The sequence below is a fragment of the Nerophis ophidion genome, linkage group LG03, assembly GCF_033978795.1.
Source record: "Nerophis ophidion isolate RoL-2023_Sa linkage group LG03, RoL_Noph_v1.0, whole genome shotgun sequence".
Taxonomy (NCBI): Eukaryota; Metazoa; Chordata; class Actinopteri; order Syngnathiformes; family Syngnathidae; genus Nerophis; species Nerophis ophidion.
In genome coordinates this window covers 1,355,324-1,371,082 of record NC_084613.1, presented here as the reverse complement: position 1 = coordinate 1,371,082, position 15,759 = coordinate 1,355,324, and the positions used below count along the sequence as shown (strand labels likewise).

At 44.7% G+C, this 15,759-nt stretch overlaps 1 protein-coding gene across 3 annotated transcripts in view; it reads left to right on the top strand.

Moving 5' to 3' along the window:
- zgc:101744 (Receptor expression-enhancing protein 6-like) overlaps positions 1-7,543 on the top strand; it is a 34,315-nt gene extending 26,772 nt beyond the window's left edge. For 2 of the 3 annotated variants that reach the window (XM_061893861.1, XM_061893862.1), the window contains exon 6: positions 7,121-7,543. In XM_061893861.1, coding sequence (XP_061749845.1) covers positions 7,121-7,158 — 38 coding nt within the window. In that variant the 3' untranslated portion in view covers positions 7,159-7,543. Of the gene's footprint in view, positions 1-1,621; positions 1,732-7,120 lie in introns of all 3 variants that reach the window. The other variant, XM_061893860.1, reaches the window with a different exon arrangement.
- Positions 7,544-15,759: the final 8,216 nt, after the last annotated feature.

The following is a 15,759-nucleotide window of genomic DNA, read 5'->3' as shown; positions in this document are numbered from 1 at the left end:
GACATGCGAATACGGCATCCGACATGCGAATGCGGCATCCGACATGCGAATGCGGCATCCGACATGCGAATGCGGCATCCGACATGCGAATGCGGCATCCGACATGCGAATGCGGCATCCGACATGCGAATGCGGCATCCGACATGCGAATGCGGCATCCGACATGCGAATGCGGCATCCGACATGCGAATGCGGCATCCGACATGCGAATGCGGCATCCGACATGCGGCATCCGACATGCGGCATCCGACATGCGGCATCCGACATGCGGCATCCGACATGCGAATGCGGCATCCGACATGCGAATACGGCATCCGACATGCGAATGCGGCATCCGACATGCGAATGCGGCATCCGACATGCGAATGCGGCATCCGACATGCGAATGCGGCATCCGACATGCGAATGCGGCATCCGACATGCGGCATCCGACATGCGGCATCCGACATGCGAATGCGGCATCCGACATGCGAATGCGGCATCCGACATGCGGCATCCGACATGCGAATGCGGCATCCGACATGCGAATGCGGCATCCGACATGCGAATGCGGCATCCGACATGCGAATGCGGCATCCGACATGCGAATGCGGCATCCGACATGCGAATGCGGCATCCGACATGCGGCATCCGACATGCGGCATCCGACATGCGGCATCCGACATGCGAATGCGGCATCCGACATGCGAATGCGGCATCCGACATGCGAATGCGGCATCCGACATGCGAATGCGGCATCCGACATGCGAATGCGGCATCCGACATGCGAATGCGGCATCCGACATGCGGCATCCGACATGCGGCATCCGACATGCGGCATCCAACATGCGAATGCGGCTTCCAACATGCCCGGCTCCGTCTCCTCCAAGTCCTCATTAAAGGAGTCTGTGTCGCTGTTGTTAATGTTCAATTCCCTCGCTGCTGCTCTATTCCCGTCTTCTACTGTGTGACTGATCACCTTGACTTTAAACTCTGCACACCTCCCGCAGTCATATATCCCAGCATGCACCGCGCGCTTCTTCCTCTACGAGGGAAAATAAGGTAGACGGCTGCTTACCGTAGTTGCGAGACCTCTTGTGGCATATTTAATTCAGACACTGAAGAATTTGAGGGATTCGTGGATGGGGAATAACTTAATAAAGTGAGCTCTACATGTTTATTTTGTGTGTTGTGTTGTGTGACATTAACGTTTGAGTTATTGACATATTGTCATTAGTTTGCACTACTTCGAGTCAGTGTCGCTGCTGTTGTCTAGCAGTTCAGTGACAATTTCTGCTTTCCTGAAATCATGTCTCTCATTAGGAGCCATTTTGTTGTCTCTACATAAACACACAAATGGAAATGGCGCTGTCATATATCCCAGCATGCACCACGCGCTTCTTCTCCTACAGAGGAAAATGAAGTCGGCGGCTGCTTACCGTAGTTGTGAGACCTGTTGTGGCTCAATATTGGTCCAGATATAAGGCCCACCGGATTATAAGGCACACCGTCAGCTTTTGAGAAAATTTTAGTTTTTTTTGTGCACCTTATAGTGCGGAAAATACGGTAATTGCTTTTAATAAAAAAATGCGTCTAATAAAACGTTCAATACATATATATATTTTTCCTTCTTTGTCGGAAGAAACCGGAAGCAAGGTTGGTTGCATGAACAGAGTCACTCGCTTTCTGGTAACCAAGCAACGCAGGAAGTGATCACTGATCAGTGGGAGTGACACGCTAACAGCCAATCAGGTAACAGTATTAGTATTAATGAAGTATGCTTGCGCCATTTTGTTGTCCTGGGTTGATTCTTTGCATGGAGTGAGAAGAGAAAGTAAAAATGAGTCAAGAAAAATTGTGAATACATCAGGAAAAGTCACCTGGACAGTATGTTCGGTTCAGTTTCAGTTTTTATGGAACTTGCATACCACACAATGTCAGGCGTCACATATTGCCAGTCGTTTCATTACAGCACGTCCGAAAAGGAGTAGGAAGAAGCAGAGCTTATTTTATCCAACTTACTTCTCTGTTTGTAACAGATTAGTGAATCAATACATTAATAACATACCATAAGTAAGTAAAAGAATATTAAATACATAATCATGGCAAAAAAAAAAAAAGGCTGAAGTTGTTCATCATAATTGTTCTTCTGACTGCACTTTGTGAACACTTGTCCCTTAAACTCAATCATATTGCTGCTTGGTTTCATTTCTTTGTGTCATCATTTATTTTCCACATACTGATATACTTAGGGTCTTAAGTGTTGTACGGGCATACAAGTCTTTTAAATTAGATTTTCTTTTAAGGTTATATTTCTCTTTTGTTTAAAATAATTGTTGAACATTCTTGGGTAGCAAGCTATAGTTTGCGTTGTGCATCATTTTAGCTGTTTGCAAATTCGCCAAGGCGTTCAATTTTAAATATTTTTGATTCAATACATAAAAGGTTTGTATGTTCTGTATATCCAACATTATGTATTATTATTCCAATTGATCTTTTATTAACACGGTTAGTGAATAAAGCACACATTTGTAGTTGTTTCCCCATATTGTTGCACAATAACTCAGATATGCTAACACTAGTGAGCAGTAGAGAATATGGACTGATTTTTGGTCCAGAACATATTTTGCTTCATTCAATAATGACGTGTTACTTGCTACTTGATGTTGTATATTTTTAACATGAGGTTTGGAGTTCATTTTATCATCTATTATTACACCCAAAAATGTGTTTTCTCAACTTTGTCCTGGCTAGCAATCCCTCCGTTAAATTCCTTAAGTGGAGGTGAAGTAGCATCGGACTCTGTCTCTATTTACTAGCTTCGGCGAAGCATTTTGCTTTTATAGCTGTTTCAGCAGATTTGAATTGCTGTTTTGGGTAGTAGATAGGATCTTTGATCCAAGACACAACTTACATTGAGCTAAAATGTTATTTTCTTTGTTTTGGGTAGTAGATAGGATCTTTGATCCAAGACACAACTTACATTGAGCTAAAATGTTATTTTCTTTGTTTTGGGTAGTAGATAGGATCTTTGATCCAAGACACAACTTACATTGAGCTAAAATGTTATTTTCTTTGTTTTGGGTAGTAGATAGGATCTTTGATCCAAGACACAACTTACATTGAACTAAAATGTTCTTTTCTTTGGTTTGGGTAGTAGATAGGATCTTTGATCCAAGACACAACTTACATTGAACTAAAATGTTCTTTTCTTTGTGCTTGACCAGAGAAAAGTAGTGAGAATATCTCCATGTTAAGAAACTCGACTTCTGGCTCCACCATGATGTCTTGTTAGTAAACACAGACACCCCCACCCACACAAAGCCAGCCTCTTCTCTTCCTTGTGACACCGCAGCGCTCCAATAAAACACACTCAGGTCTTCTGTTTCCAGCCGATACTACATAAAAAATATCAAATAACGCAGTAATGCATCATGTAGTAACGGTAACTGAGTTTCTGAATATAAAAAATAACATGTTAGACTACTAGTTACCGCCGAAAATAACTGCTTTACAGTAACTGTTACGTCTGTTCGGCATTGTGATGCCGGGTTCGATTCCCTTGAGGATGCGTCAAGTGAACACAGCAAAGGTAAGAATATAAACAATTTATTTAACGAAAATGATCTATGAAACAAAACACTGGTGCTAATAAAAAGGCAAACCAAAGACGCTAGCAAAAAAGCTAGGACATACAACAATGAGAACTAAACTGGCACGTAGGCACATAAAAGAGCAAAACAAAACATACAGCATGAGAGCTGGAATGAGAAAAGGGTTTAGCGTGAAAAGCTAGCGAGAATATACATACGATGACAAGAGTGCAGACGTAACTCATTGCGTGAAAGCAAATTATGAACCCAGGCTGAACAAACAAAAGAGGACGGCTTATAAAGTGACGGTGATTATCTGTAGCAGGTGTGCGGGGCGTGAGCAGAAGGTGAACTGATGAGTAACCATGGTGACAAAGCAAACAGGAAATAAGGAGTCGGAGAAATATACAAAATAGAAAAATAAATAGTGTAGATCTGAGCAGCAGATCGCAACAGTATTCCCCCCCAACAAAAGACAGATACCAGATGTCTCAAAAAACACAAACAAAAACTTGAACCCCCTCCCCAAAACCAGAAAGTTCACAAACGAAGGGAGGGCGGAGGGAGGCCACGGTGGAGGGTCGCCAGATCGCATGTCCCCGAATCCACCGAGGACACATCATGTGGCGGCGGCGGGTGGAACGCCGCTGCCGAAAAAGTTTTGGCGGGCGACCTCGAAAAGGCCACATTAGTGGCCGCCTCGTAGGATGAGGTGCCCGGCGAGGCGGACGACCAGGGCATGGCCACATCCGTGGCCGACATGGAGGAGGGAGTGTCTGGCGAGGAGGACGCCCGTGGTCGACTTGGTGGACGACACCTCAGCACCGAAATCCCAGCAGGATTGGAAGCAGCAGACGAGGGTGCGGGGACTGCAGCCAAAGCAGGCCCGAGTGCAGCTGGCGAGGATGATGCGGGTGCTGCAGCCGAAGAAGGCGTCTGAGGCGGCGTGGTAGCCGCAGGAGTCGTCGGAGGCGGCGTGGTAGCCGCAGGAGTCGTCGGCGTAGAAGCAGACGGCGACGTCGTCGTAGGCGTGACTGGTGTGGACTCCAGCCTCGTCGTCGGTGTCGGCTCCAGCCCCTTCGTCGGCGGTGCTTGGCGGCGTGGAGCTGGTACCGGTGCTTGGTGGCGTGGAGCTGGTACAGATACCTGTCGAGGTGCTGGTACCGGCACTTGTCGAGGTGCTGGAGTGGGCTCCAGCCCTGTCGTCGACGCAGGTGTATGCTCCAGCTCTGGAGCTGGTGCTGGAGTGCGCTCCAGCTTTGGAACTGGTGGTGGAGTGCGCTCTAGCTTAGGAACTGGTGCTGGCTTGAGAACCAGGCTAAAGTCAGTTTCTGGTGCGAGAACCAGACTAGAGCTTGGTGGTGGTATGTGAACCAGCCTCAGATTTGGTGCTGGCTTGAGAACCAGGCTAGAGTCTTAAACTGGTGTGAGAACAAGGCTAGAAAAATTTTCTGGTGTGAAAACCGGGTGAAAATTGGATTCTGCCGTGAAAACCAGGTTAGAGTCATGTGCTGGTGTGAGAACCAGACTGGGAGAAGTGCAGAACACCGGTGGTGGAGGACGTGCTGGAGGTAATGACCTCGCCAGTCTGAACACCGGTGGAGGAGGTCTACTTGGTCGTTGGGATTTGACCGGGGGAAACACAGGTGGAGGAGGTCTACAAGGCCGTTGAGACTTGGCCGGGGGAAAAACAGGTGGAGGAGGTCTACAAGGCCGTTGAGACTTGGCCGGGGGAAAAACAGGTGGAGGAGCGAAGCGTTTAGCGAGCCGAAAAACAGGTAAAGGGGGCCTCATAGGAGGTTGCGGTTTGATAGGTCGCCTTTGTGCTGCCTCCGTAGCACAGCTATAGGCCATAGCCTCCCCCTCCAGACGGGGATCCCAGACCCGTTCCCTGTGGTCAGGGACTGACCTTAAGGGAGGGTGGTGGGAGGTATGGAGGCGGGCAGACTCCTCCCCTTTAACTTGTACACCAATTAGAAGGCGAAACAACACTATACTTGGGCGGTGAAAGAGGTTTAAACGGTGGAGTAGAAGAAAAACTAGGTGACTGAGGTTGACTAGAATAATGAGAAAAAATATCCTGATAATTATGTATTTTATCATAAATGTTATTGGTATTCGAAAAAGGTTGGGAATGAGAATTACTGTCCACAATATAAAAATCTTCTGAAAAAATGTCATCAACAGCGGCTGGTGTTGCGTCACTGGTGGGCGTTCCCCAAATGTCGTCATCGCTTGTGTTAGAAAAAGTGTCATGGCAGCTGAAGGAATGATTTGAAAAAAAACAAGCAGAATTACCGGTAATGACGGGTGAATCCTGGACGGGGTGAAACTTGCTGTGTCCATGGGGAGGAATAAGTGGTGCTGGAACATTACTGCTGCGCGGGGGACCTCTCCACTGGACCCCCCGCCTCTTCGGGGCAGCTCGAACGGCTTCGGAGGAGACTTCAGGCCCACAGCCGAGTTTTTCCTGCTCCCAAGCCATGAGCTCCAACCACAACCCTAAGTCGAAGGGTTCCTCCCTCTGGTTCGACGCGAGGGAATTCTTTTTTGCTGGGTTCATACTGTTACGTCTGTTTGGCATTGTGATGCCGGGTTCGATTCCCTCGAGGATGCGTCAAGTGAACACAGCAAAGGTAAGAATATAAACAATTTATTTAACGAATATGATCTATGAAACACAACACTGGTGCTAATAAAAAGGCAAACCAAAGACGCTAGCATAAAAGCTAGGATATACAAAAATGAGAACTAAACTGGCACATATACACATTAAAGAGAAAAACAAAACATACAGCATGAGAGCTGGAATAAACAAATGGCTGAGCGTGAAAAGCTAGCGAGAATATACATACGATGTAGAGTGCAGACGTAACTCATTGCGTGAAAGAAAATTATGAACCCAGGCTGAACAAACAAAAGAGGACGGCTTATAAAGTGACGGTGATTATCTGTAGCAGGTGTGCGGGGCGTGAGCAGCAGGTGAACTGATGAGTAACCATGGTGACAAAGCAAACAGGAAATAAGGAGTCAAAGAAATATACAAAATAGAAAAATAAATAGTGTAGATCTGAGCAGCAGATCGCAACAGTAACTTTGTAACGCGTTAGTTAGTCCCAACACTGATCATTTATTGAACATGTGTCCGTCAACTTGCAATCCAGACGTATGTGTTATGTGTGACTGCCATCTGCTGCTCACACTTAGTCCAAAAAAGACAGTACATGTTAACTAGCAAGGGAAGATGCCAGATGTTTGTATGCTACATTACACAGGAGGCTGTAGACCGGAACAGGAAGCAGGTCTGAGCCAGGCGGTAGAACATTGAGCAATAGAGAGTTTATTCATGGTTTACATGTTGTTGGTCCTGCTTCGTCAACACAAGAAACAAAGTATCTCTAAGCTGTCGTATTGTTCCTTGAAGATGTGCTGTGATAGAAATGCTTGCTGAAATGTGAGGTGTGCACCTTTTGTGAGATATTCTACATTTCCAAATTACAATTTGCAGGACATTTTTTAAATTGTTCTTCTCTGTGTTTTGTCTTCAGCTGTTAATCGAGCTCTCAACCATGACAAGGACCAGTGAGGAACTTGGGAAAGTCTTGTGTGGCTTCTGTGTGTATGAGACAAAGTGAAGGTTTTTTTGTGCATTTATTGTGTGTGTGTGTGTGTGTGTGTGTGTGTGTGTGTGTGTGTGTGTGTGTGTGTGTGTGTGTGTGAATTATGAATTAAAGTTCATCAAGCAATTCACTGCTGTCTGTACGATGAGCACAAATGTGAACATTTAGTCGGACCATTTAAGACTGGAAACAAAACTTTATTATATCGCATTGTTCTGTCGACGTCTTTGTTTCTCTCACCATGGTGAACTTGCGCATGTAGCAGCTCCTTTTTTAAGATCTTTCCAATCGATGTCTTAATGTACATCTTCTAACGATGAAGACACAATAAAATGCAACCATGACCAACTCTTCAAAGACGTCTTCTTTGGCCCTCTCACTCCATCACAGTCTTGCTCATTTTGCTCTATTAATGACATGTTTTGACTCACTAAATTTCAACCGAGGTGGCTTTTTTTTTCTTCTGTGAAGCAGCAGTGTGAGGAAAAGCTAGCCTGGCCCGTCGCCCCCTCAGAGCACATTTATGGCCGTTCAGACAGCCTAACCGCCCAGACTTTAATTTGTGTTTGGCTCCGTTCACGCTTGAGAGGTCCTGAATGGCTCGCCCTTTGTGTTAGGGACACTGCAGAGAATGCACAGGAAATGGTGGACGGAGGCCACACACACACACACACACACACACACAGAGGTGTCTGCTGTCACTTTCTTGTCTATTCTCCCTGCCCGGATTTTGGTCCACAACAGGTTATTGATTAAACCCAAATGGGACGTAGAAAGCCATTAGAAGGGCGATCTATCCCAGGCTTTGAATCAGGCAGCAGCAGAGGAAGATGAAAACCTTGAGACCGAGAGAATAATAAACTCGCATGGATGGGGGAAAAAAGAAATACCCCGTCAAAGTCTGTGAAAGGCAATAAGGACCTTGGAAAAGTGTGCGTGACATACGTTTGTCGCAGAATAAAACCTTCATCTTACTCTTTAAAAAATTGAGTGCAGTCTATTAAACTCAAACTAGGGATGTCAGTTAAGCCCCTAATTTGAGGGTCTTTAAATAAACATTTTTGGTGTGCAGAATTGCATTTAAATCCTTAAACCAGGAATATCCAACTTCTTTTTCTAAATAGCTACTGACATTTTGGTCAATGCATGGGGTCCACTTTGATATATATTTATACTTTTCAAAAATGGTTAAATAATTAATTAAAAATAAATTATGTTTGTGTAAAGAGTGCACAAAAAATTATTGACATTCTTAATTCATCCCGATTTTGGGAAGTTTTACAACCACCACAGCCACACCCCCTCCCGTAGCATTTAAAACATTTGCCAAAATGACAGCGAACATCAGTAAAAATAAGTTGTAAGGAGCCGCAATACCTCGCGTGATGTCATCAATCAAGCAGAAAAGCAATACTTTTTTCTGCGCTAAAATGACTGGGTATTCATGTGAATATTAAAATCCCACATGATAATTATATTATCTGCATGCATCACTAGATCAGCAACAAACTCTGAAAATTCTCTGATAAAGTCGGAATAGGGCCCAGGGGAACAATAGTTAGCCACATGGATAGGTATGTGACAGGTAAGCACCTCAAATAATGTATATCTACTATTTAAGTTCGGGCTAAGGTTAAGGTTTTCATTGGATATTACTGCGACCCCTCCATCCCTTTTAAAGGGACGGTACAAATGTACACTCGTACAGTTAGGAGGAGATGCCTCGTTAAGTGGGAAATATTTATCTGGTTTTAGCAAAGGTTCGCTGAGACCAATGATAAGATTATCCCTAATGACCTCATTGACTAATAACACTTTGGGAGACAATAATCTGATGTTTAAAAATCCCATATTATAGGTAGTGAGCTGTTTTGAGGCATTTTTCTAAATGGTATCCGTAGTACTGATATTAATAACGTTACATCTATTTTTCGCAGTGCACCTTAAATAATTTCGATCACATCTTGGAATTGATATGATGGGGATCTTGAGATTATTCGCATGGTCCTTGCGGTAGATTTAGCGCGTCATAATTTTCCACCTCAGTAATGCATGTTCACCTCTGGCACAGTCACTACAGAAGAAAACATTATGTGAGTTATGTGTTATTCTAGGAGAAATGCTGTGTGTGCAGGAATGTTCCAGCCTGGTGCAGGTTAGTTCTAGTTTAACTGACTCCTCACCCGGACTAACAGACTCTGTCATTGTCTCTGACTGGGCTTGCTCTGGTGTAGTTAGCCAAGTGTGACTCAAATACTAATGTTTATTTTAGGAAAGAGTGATGGCGCCTTGTTGATGTCGACAGTCGCAAAGGAGAATGTTATGTCATCAAAGAAGTCTCGCAAGATTAGAACGGCCATATTTTAGAACAAATCTCCAGTCAACCGATTCACGGCTTCCCAATTGGACATCGACCGATCCATACTAGATAAAGATCGATCCAGAGGCTCGCCAGATGATGTATTAATATTTCCTGAAGTTAAAATCTGTTATCGATTTGTACAGATTATTTTTTACACCCCAAATATATGTATGTGTATGTAATTATGTATATGTACACTGAACAAAAATAGAAACACAACAGTTTGTTTTTTGCTCCCATTTTTCATGGGTTAAACTTTTCCTATATAAACAAAATACCTGTTTCTCTCAAATATTGTTCACAAAGCTGTCAAATCTGTGTCAGTGAGCATTTATTGAGTTTATACCAAAATGGATACATGGATGATACAGCAGAGGATTGGGAGAATGTCATGTGGTCAGATGAAACCAAAATAGAACGTTTTGGTATAAACTCAACTCGTGGTGTTTGGAGGAAGAAGAATACTGAGTTGCATCCCAAGAACACCACACCTACTGTGAAGCATGGGGGTGGAAACATCATGCTTTGGGGCTGTTTTTCTGCTAAGGGGACAAGACGATTGATCCGTGTTAAGGAAAGAATGAATGGGGCCATGTATCCTGAGATTTTGAGCCAAAACCTCCTTCCATCAGTGAGAGCTTTGAATGGTTGACCAAATACTTATTTTCCACCATAAATTACAAATAAATTCTTTAAAATTCCTACAATGTGAATTCCTGGATTTTTTTTCACATTGTGTCTGTCACAGTTGAAGTGTACCTATGATGAAAATGACAGACCTCTGTCATCCTTTGAAGTGGGAGAACTTGCACAATCGCTGGCTGACTAAATACTTTTTCAGTGCAATCCGTGGAGGACATGGAAGACATCCATCGAGGACATGGAAGACATCTATCTATCTGCAAGTGTGATTGCGGAGTATCTGCTGATTGGGCTGGGTCTGGTGTATCATCGCATTTGGAAGACGATGCAGCCGTTCAATAAGCCCAAAGGCTTTGGAAGGAACACAGGCTGTGGCAATTTCTGCACTGAATTGTAAGATGGATCACATCACTGAGAGGCTTAGTGAAAGGCTAAGATTGATCAATTTGAGGGATTAGATCAGAGAAGCCATTGTAATGTCTGCTCGCCTGTAAACAACAATCCTCATCTACGATTGGACTCCGTCAAATGGCCTTGACGATGCCCTCAACAGATGAAGGCTGTTCTGAAAACATCCTATGAAGGACATCACGCTGATAGCCGCCCTCCAATAACACCTGGGGGTTGAAGTTGTCTGAGAGAGAGACTCCAGGACACAACTCACTCCACCTGCTATGTTGGAACACAACTGCCCACTTACCCCTTCTTGTAAGTCTCCAGGACACAACTCACTCCACCTGCTATGTTGGAACACAACTGCCCACACACCCCTTCTTGTAAGTCTCCAGGACACAACTCACTCCACCTGCTATGTTGGAACACAACTGCCCACACACCCCTTCTTGTAAGTCTCCAGGACACAACTCACTCCACCTGCTATGTTGGAACACAACTGCCCACTTACCCCTTCTTGTAAGTCTCCAGGACACAACTCACTCCACCTGCTATGTTGGAACACAACTGCCCACTTACCCCTTCTTGTAAGTCTCCAGGACACAACTCACTCCACCTGCTATGTTGGAACACAACTGCCCACTTACCCCTTCTTGTAAGTCTCCAGGACACAACTCACTCCACCTGCTATGTTGGAACACAACTGCCCACTTACCCCTTCTTGTAAGTCTCCAGGACACAACTCACTCCACCTGCTATGTTGGAACACAACTGCCCACACACCCCTTCTTGTAAGTCTCCAGGACACAACTCACTCCACCTGCTATGTTGGAACACAACTGCCCACTTACCCCTTCTTGTAAGTCTCCAGGACACAACTCACTCCACCTGCTATGTTGGAACACAACTGCCCACACACCCCTTCTTGTAAGTCTCCAGGACACAACTCACTCCACCTGCTATGTTGGAACACAACTGCCCACTTAACCCTTCTTGTAAGTCTCCAGGACACAACTCACTCCACCTGCTATGTTGGAACACAACTGCCCACTTACCCCTTCTTGTAAGTCTCCAGGACACAACTCACTCCACCTGCTATGTTGGAACACAACTGCCCACACACCCCTTCTTGTAAGTCTCCAGGACACAACTCACTCCACCTGCTATGTTGGAACACAACTGCCCACACACCCCTTCTTGTAAGTCTCCAGGACACAACTCACTCCACCTGCTATGTTGGAACACAACTGCCCACACACCCCTTCTTGTAAGTCTCCAGGACACAACTCACTCCACCTGCTATGTTGGAACACAACTGCCCACACACCCCTTCTTGTAAGTCTCCAGGACACAACTCACTCCACCTGCTATGTTGGAACACAACTGCCCACACACCCCTTCTTGTAAGTCTCCAGGACACAACTCACTCCACCTGCTATGTTGGAACACAACTGCCCACACACCCCTTCTTGTAAGTCTCCAGGACACAACTCACTCCACCTGCTATGTTGGAACACAACTGCCCACACACCCCTTCTTGTAAGTCTCCAGGACACAACTCACTCCACCTGCTATGTTGGAACACAACTGCCCACTTACCCCTTCTTGTAAGTCTCCAGGACACAACTCACTCCACCTGCTATGTTGGAACACAACTGCCCACACACCCCTTCTTGTAAGTCTCCAGGACACAACTCACTCCACCTGCTATGTTGGAACACAACTGCCCACTTACCCCTTCTTGTAAGTCTCCAGGACACAACTCACTCCACCTGCTATGTTGGAACACAACTGCCCACACACACCTTCTTGTAAGTCTCCAGGACACAACTCACTCCACCTGCTATGTTGGAACACAACTGCCCACACACCCCTTCTTGTAAGTCTCCAGGACACAACTCACTCCACCTGCTATGTTGGAACACAACTGCCCACTTACCCCTTCTTGTAAGTCTCCAGGACACAACTCACTCCACCTGCTATGTTGGAACACAACTGCCCACTTACCCCTTCTTGTAAGTCTCCAGGACACAACTCACTCCACCTGCTATGTTGGAACACAACTGCCCACTTACCCCTTCTTGTAAGTCTCCAGGACACAACTCACTCCACCTGCTATGTTGGAACACAACTGCCCACTTACCCCTTCTTGTAAGTCTCCAGGACACAACTCACTCCACCTGCTATGTTGGAACACAACTGCCCACTTACCCCTTCTTGTAAGTCTCCAGGACACAACTCACTCCACCTGCTATGTTGGAACACAACTGCCCACACACCCCTTCTTGTAAGTCTCCAGGACACAACTCACTCCACCTGCTATGTTGGAACACAACTGCCCACACACCCCTTCTTGTAAGTCTCCAGGACACAACTCACTCCACCTGCTATGTTGGAACACAACTGCCCACACACCCCTTCTTGTAAGTCTCCAGGACACAACTCACTCCACCTGCTATGTTGGAACACAACTGCCCACACACCCCTTCTTGTAAGTCTCCAGGACACAACTCACTCCACCTGCTATGTTGGAACACAACTGCCCACTTACCCCTTCTTGTAAGTCTCCAGGACACAACTCACTCCACCTGCTATGTTGGAACACAACTGCCCACTTACCCCTTCTTGTAAGTCTCCAGGACACAACTCACTCCACCTGCTATGTTGGAACACAACTGCCCACACACCCCTTCTTGTAAGTCTCCAGGACACAACTCACTCCACCTGCTATGTTGGAACACAACTGCCCACTTACCCCTTCTTGTAAGTCTCCAGGACACAACTCACTCCACCTACTATGTTGGAACACAACTGCCCACACACCCCTTCTTGTAAGTCTCCAGGACACAACTCACTCCACCTGCTATGTTGGAACACAACTGCCCACTTACCCCTTCTTGTAAGTCTCCAGGACACAACTCACTCCACCTGCTATGTTGGAACACAACTGCCCACTTACCCCTTCTTGTAAGTCTCCAGGACACAACTCACTCCACCTGCTATGTTGGAACACAACTGCCCACTTACCCCTTCTTGTAAGTCTCCAGGACACAACTCACTCCACCTGCTATGTTGGAACACAACTGCCCACTTACCCCTTCTTGTAAGTCTCCAGGACACAACTCACTCCACCTGCTATGTTGGAACACAACTGCCCACACACCCCTTCTTGTAAGTCTCCAGGACACAACTCACTCCACCTGCTATGTTGGAACACAACTGCCCACTTACACCTTCTTGTAAGTCTCCAGGACACAACTCACTCCACCTGCTATGTTGGAACACAACTGCCCACTTACCCCTTCTTGTAAGTCTCCAGGACACAACTCACTCCACCTGCTATGTTGGAACACAACTGCCCACTTACCCCTTCTTGTAAGTCTCCAGGACACAACTCACTCCACCTGCTATGTTGGAACACAACTGCCCACTTACCCCTTCTTGTAAGTCTCCAGGACACAACTCACTCCACCTGCTATGTTGGAACACAACTGCCCACTTACCCCTTCTTGTAAGTCTCCAGGACACAACTCACTCCACCTGCTATGTTGGAACACAACTGCCCACTTACCCCTTCTTGTAAGTCTCCAGGACACAACTCACTCCACCTGCTATGTTGGAACACAACTGCCCACACACCCCTTCTTGTAAGTCTCCAGGACACAACTCACTCCACCTGCTATGTTGGAACACAACTGCCCACTTACCCCTTCTTGTAAGTCTCCAGGACACAACTCACTCCACCTGCTATGTTGGAACACAACTGCCCACACACCCCTTCTTGTAAGTCTCCAGGACACAACTCACTCCACCTGCTATGTTGGAACACAACTGCCCACACACCCCTTCTTGTAAGTCTCCAGCTGTATGTTGGAATGTGGAGTTGTGCTGACAACTACTTTCTCTTTACTCATCCTCCCCCAGTGTCTACCTTTTTCCCACCTTCTACGAGGCGCCCCATGGAGTGGTGGTCCTGTTCTGTAACTTTGTACAATGTTTGTCTAATCTTCAACGTCTTTGTGCTGAAAACAACAATGTGTTGTACTTGTTGTGCAATGACAATAAATACAATTCCATTCAATTCTAAGTGAGGTTTTTTTGTAGTACCTGAACTTACCGGCAGGCGGCGACATACATCTGCTTGGTGGTGAGTCATGCATTGGTCAACACTCTTATACTGTACATATATGTACAGTATAAGAATGTATAATATACATGTCATATATGTACAGTATAATAGTGTATAATATACATGTCATATATGTACAGTATAATAGTGTATAATATACATGTCAAATATGGACAGTACAGGTCAAAAGTTTGGACACCCCTCAATCCAAGTGTTTCCTTTATCTTCTTGACTATTTACATTGTAGATAGTCACATCAAAACTAGGAATGAACACGTGGAGTTATGTACTTACAAAAAATGGTGAAATAACTGAAAAAATGTTTTATATTCCAGTTTCTTCAAAATAGCCACCTTTGCTCGGATTACTGCTTTGCACACTCTTGGCATTCTTCATAAGTATATATACAGTACATAGATAGATATAGATGTACTTTATTGATTCCTTCAGGAAAATTAAAATTCCAGCAGCAGTGTACAGAGTTCAGATCAATTTAAATAAAAGTGTGTATATATGTGTGTGTAAAAATACACATGTATATGTATATGTATATGTTATATAGAATATATGACTACTATATTTATATTACTCATATATATGATATATATTATATTATTTATTATTATTATTGTCTATTGTGAGCAAACTGTGGTGCTGAATTTCCCCCAGGGATCAATGAAGTACTTACTATTCTATTATATATATGTGTGTGTGTGTGTGTGTGTGTGTATATATATATATATATATATATATATATATATATACTGCACATGTATATGTATGTATATATACACACATGTATCTTTATATATATATATATATATATATATATATATATATATATATACCTTTATATACACACATATATGTACCTACCTAAATGTTTTTACATATTTTACAAGTCTTTGAAGACACAAGCTTTGTGTTTTGTGTGCTCACTGCTCCCCTCACCTCCCAGGGGTGATCAAGGTGGGATGGGTCAAATGCAGAGGACACATTTCACCACACCTAGTGTGTGTGTGTGTGTGTGTGTGTGTGTGT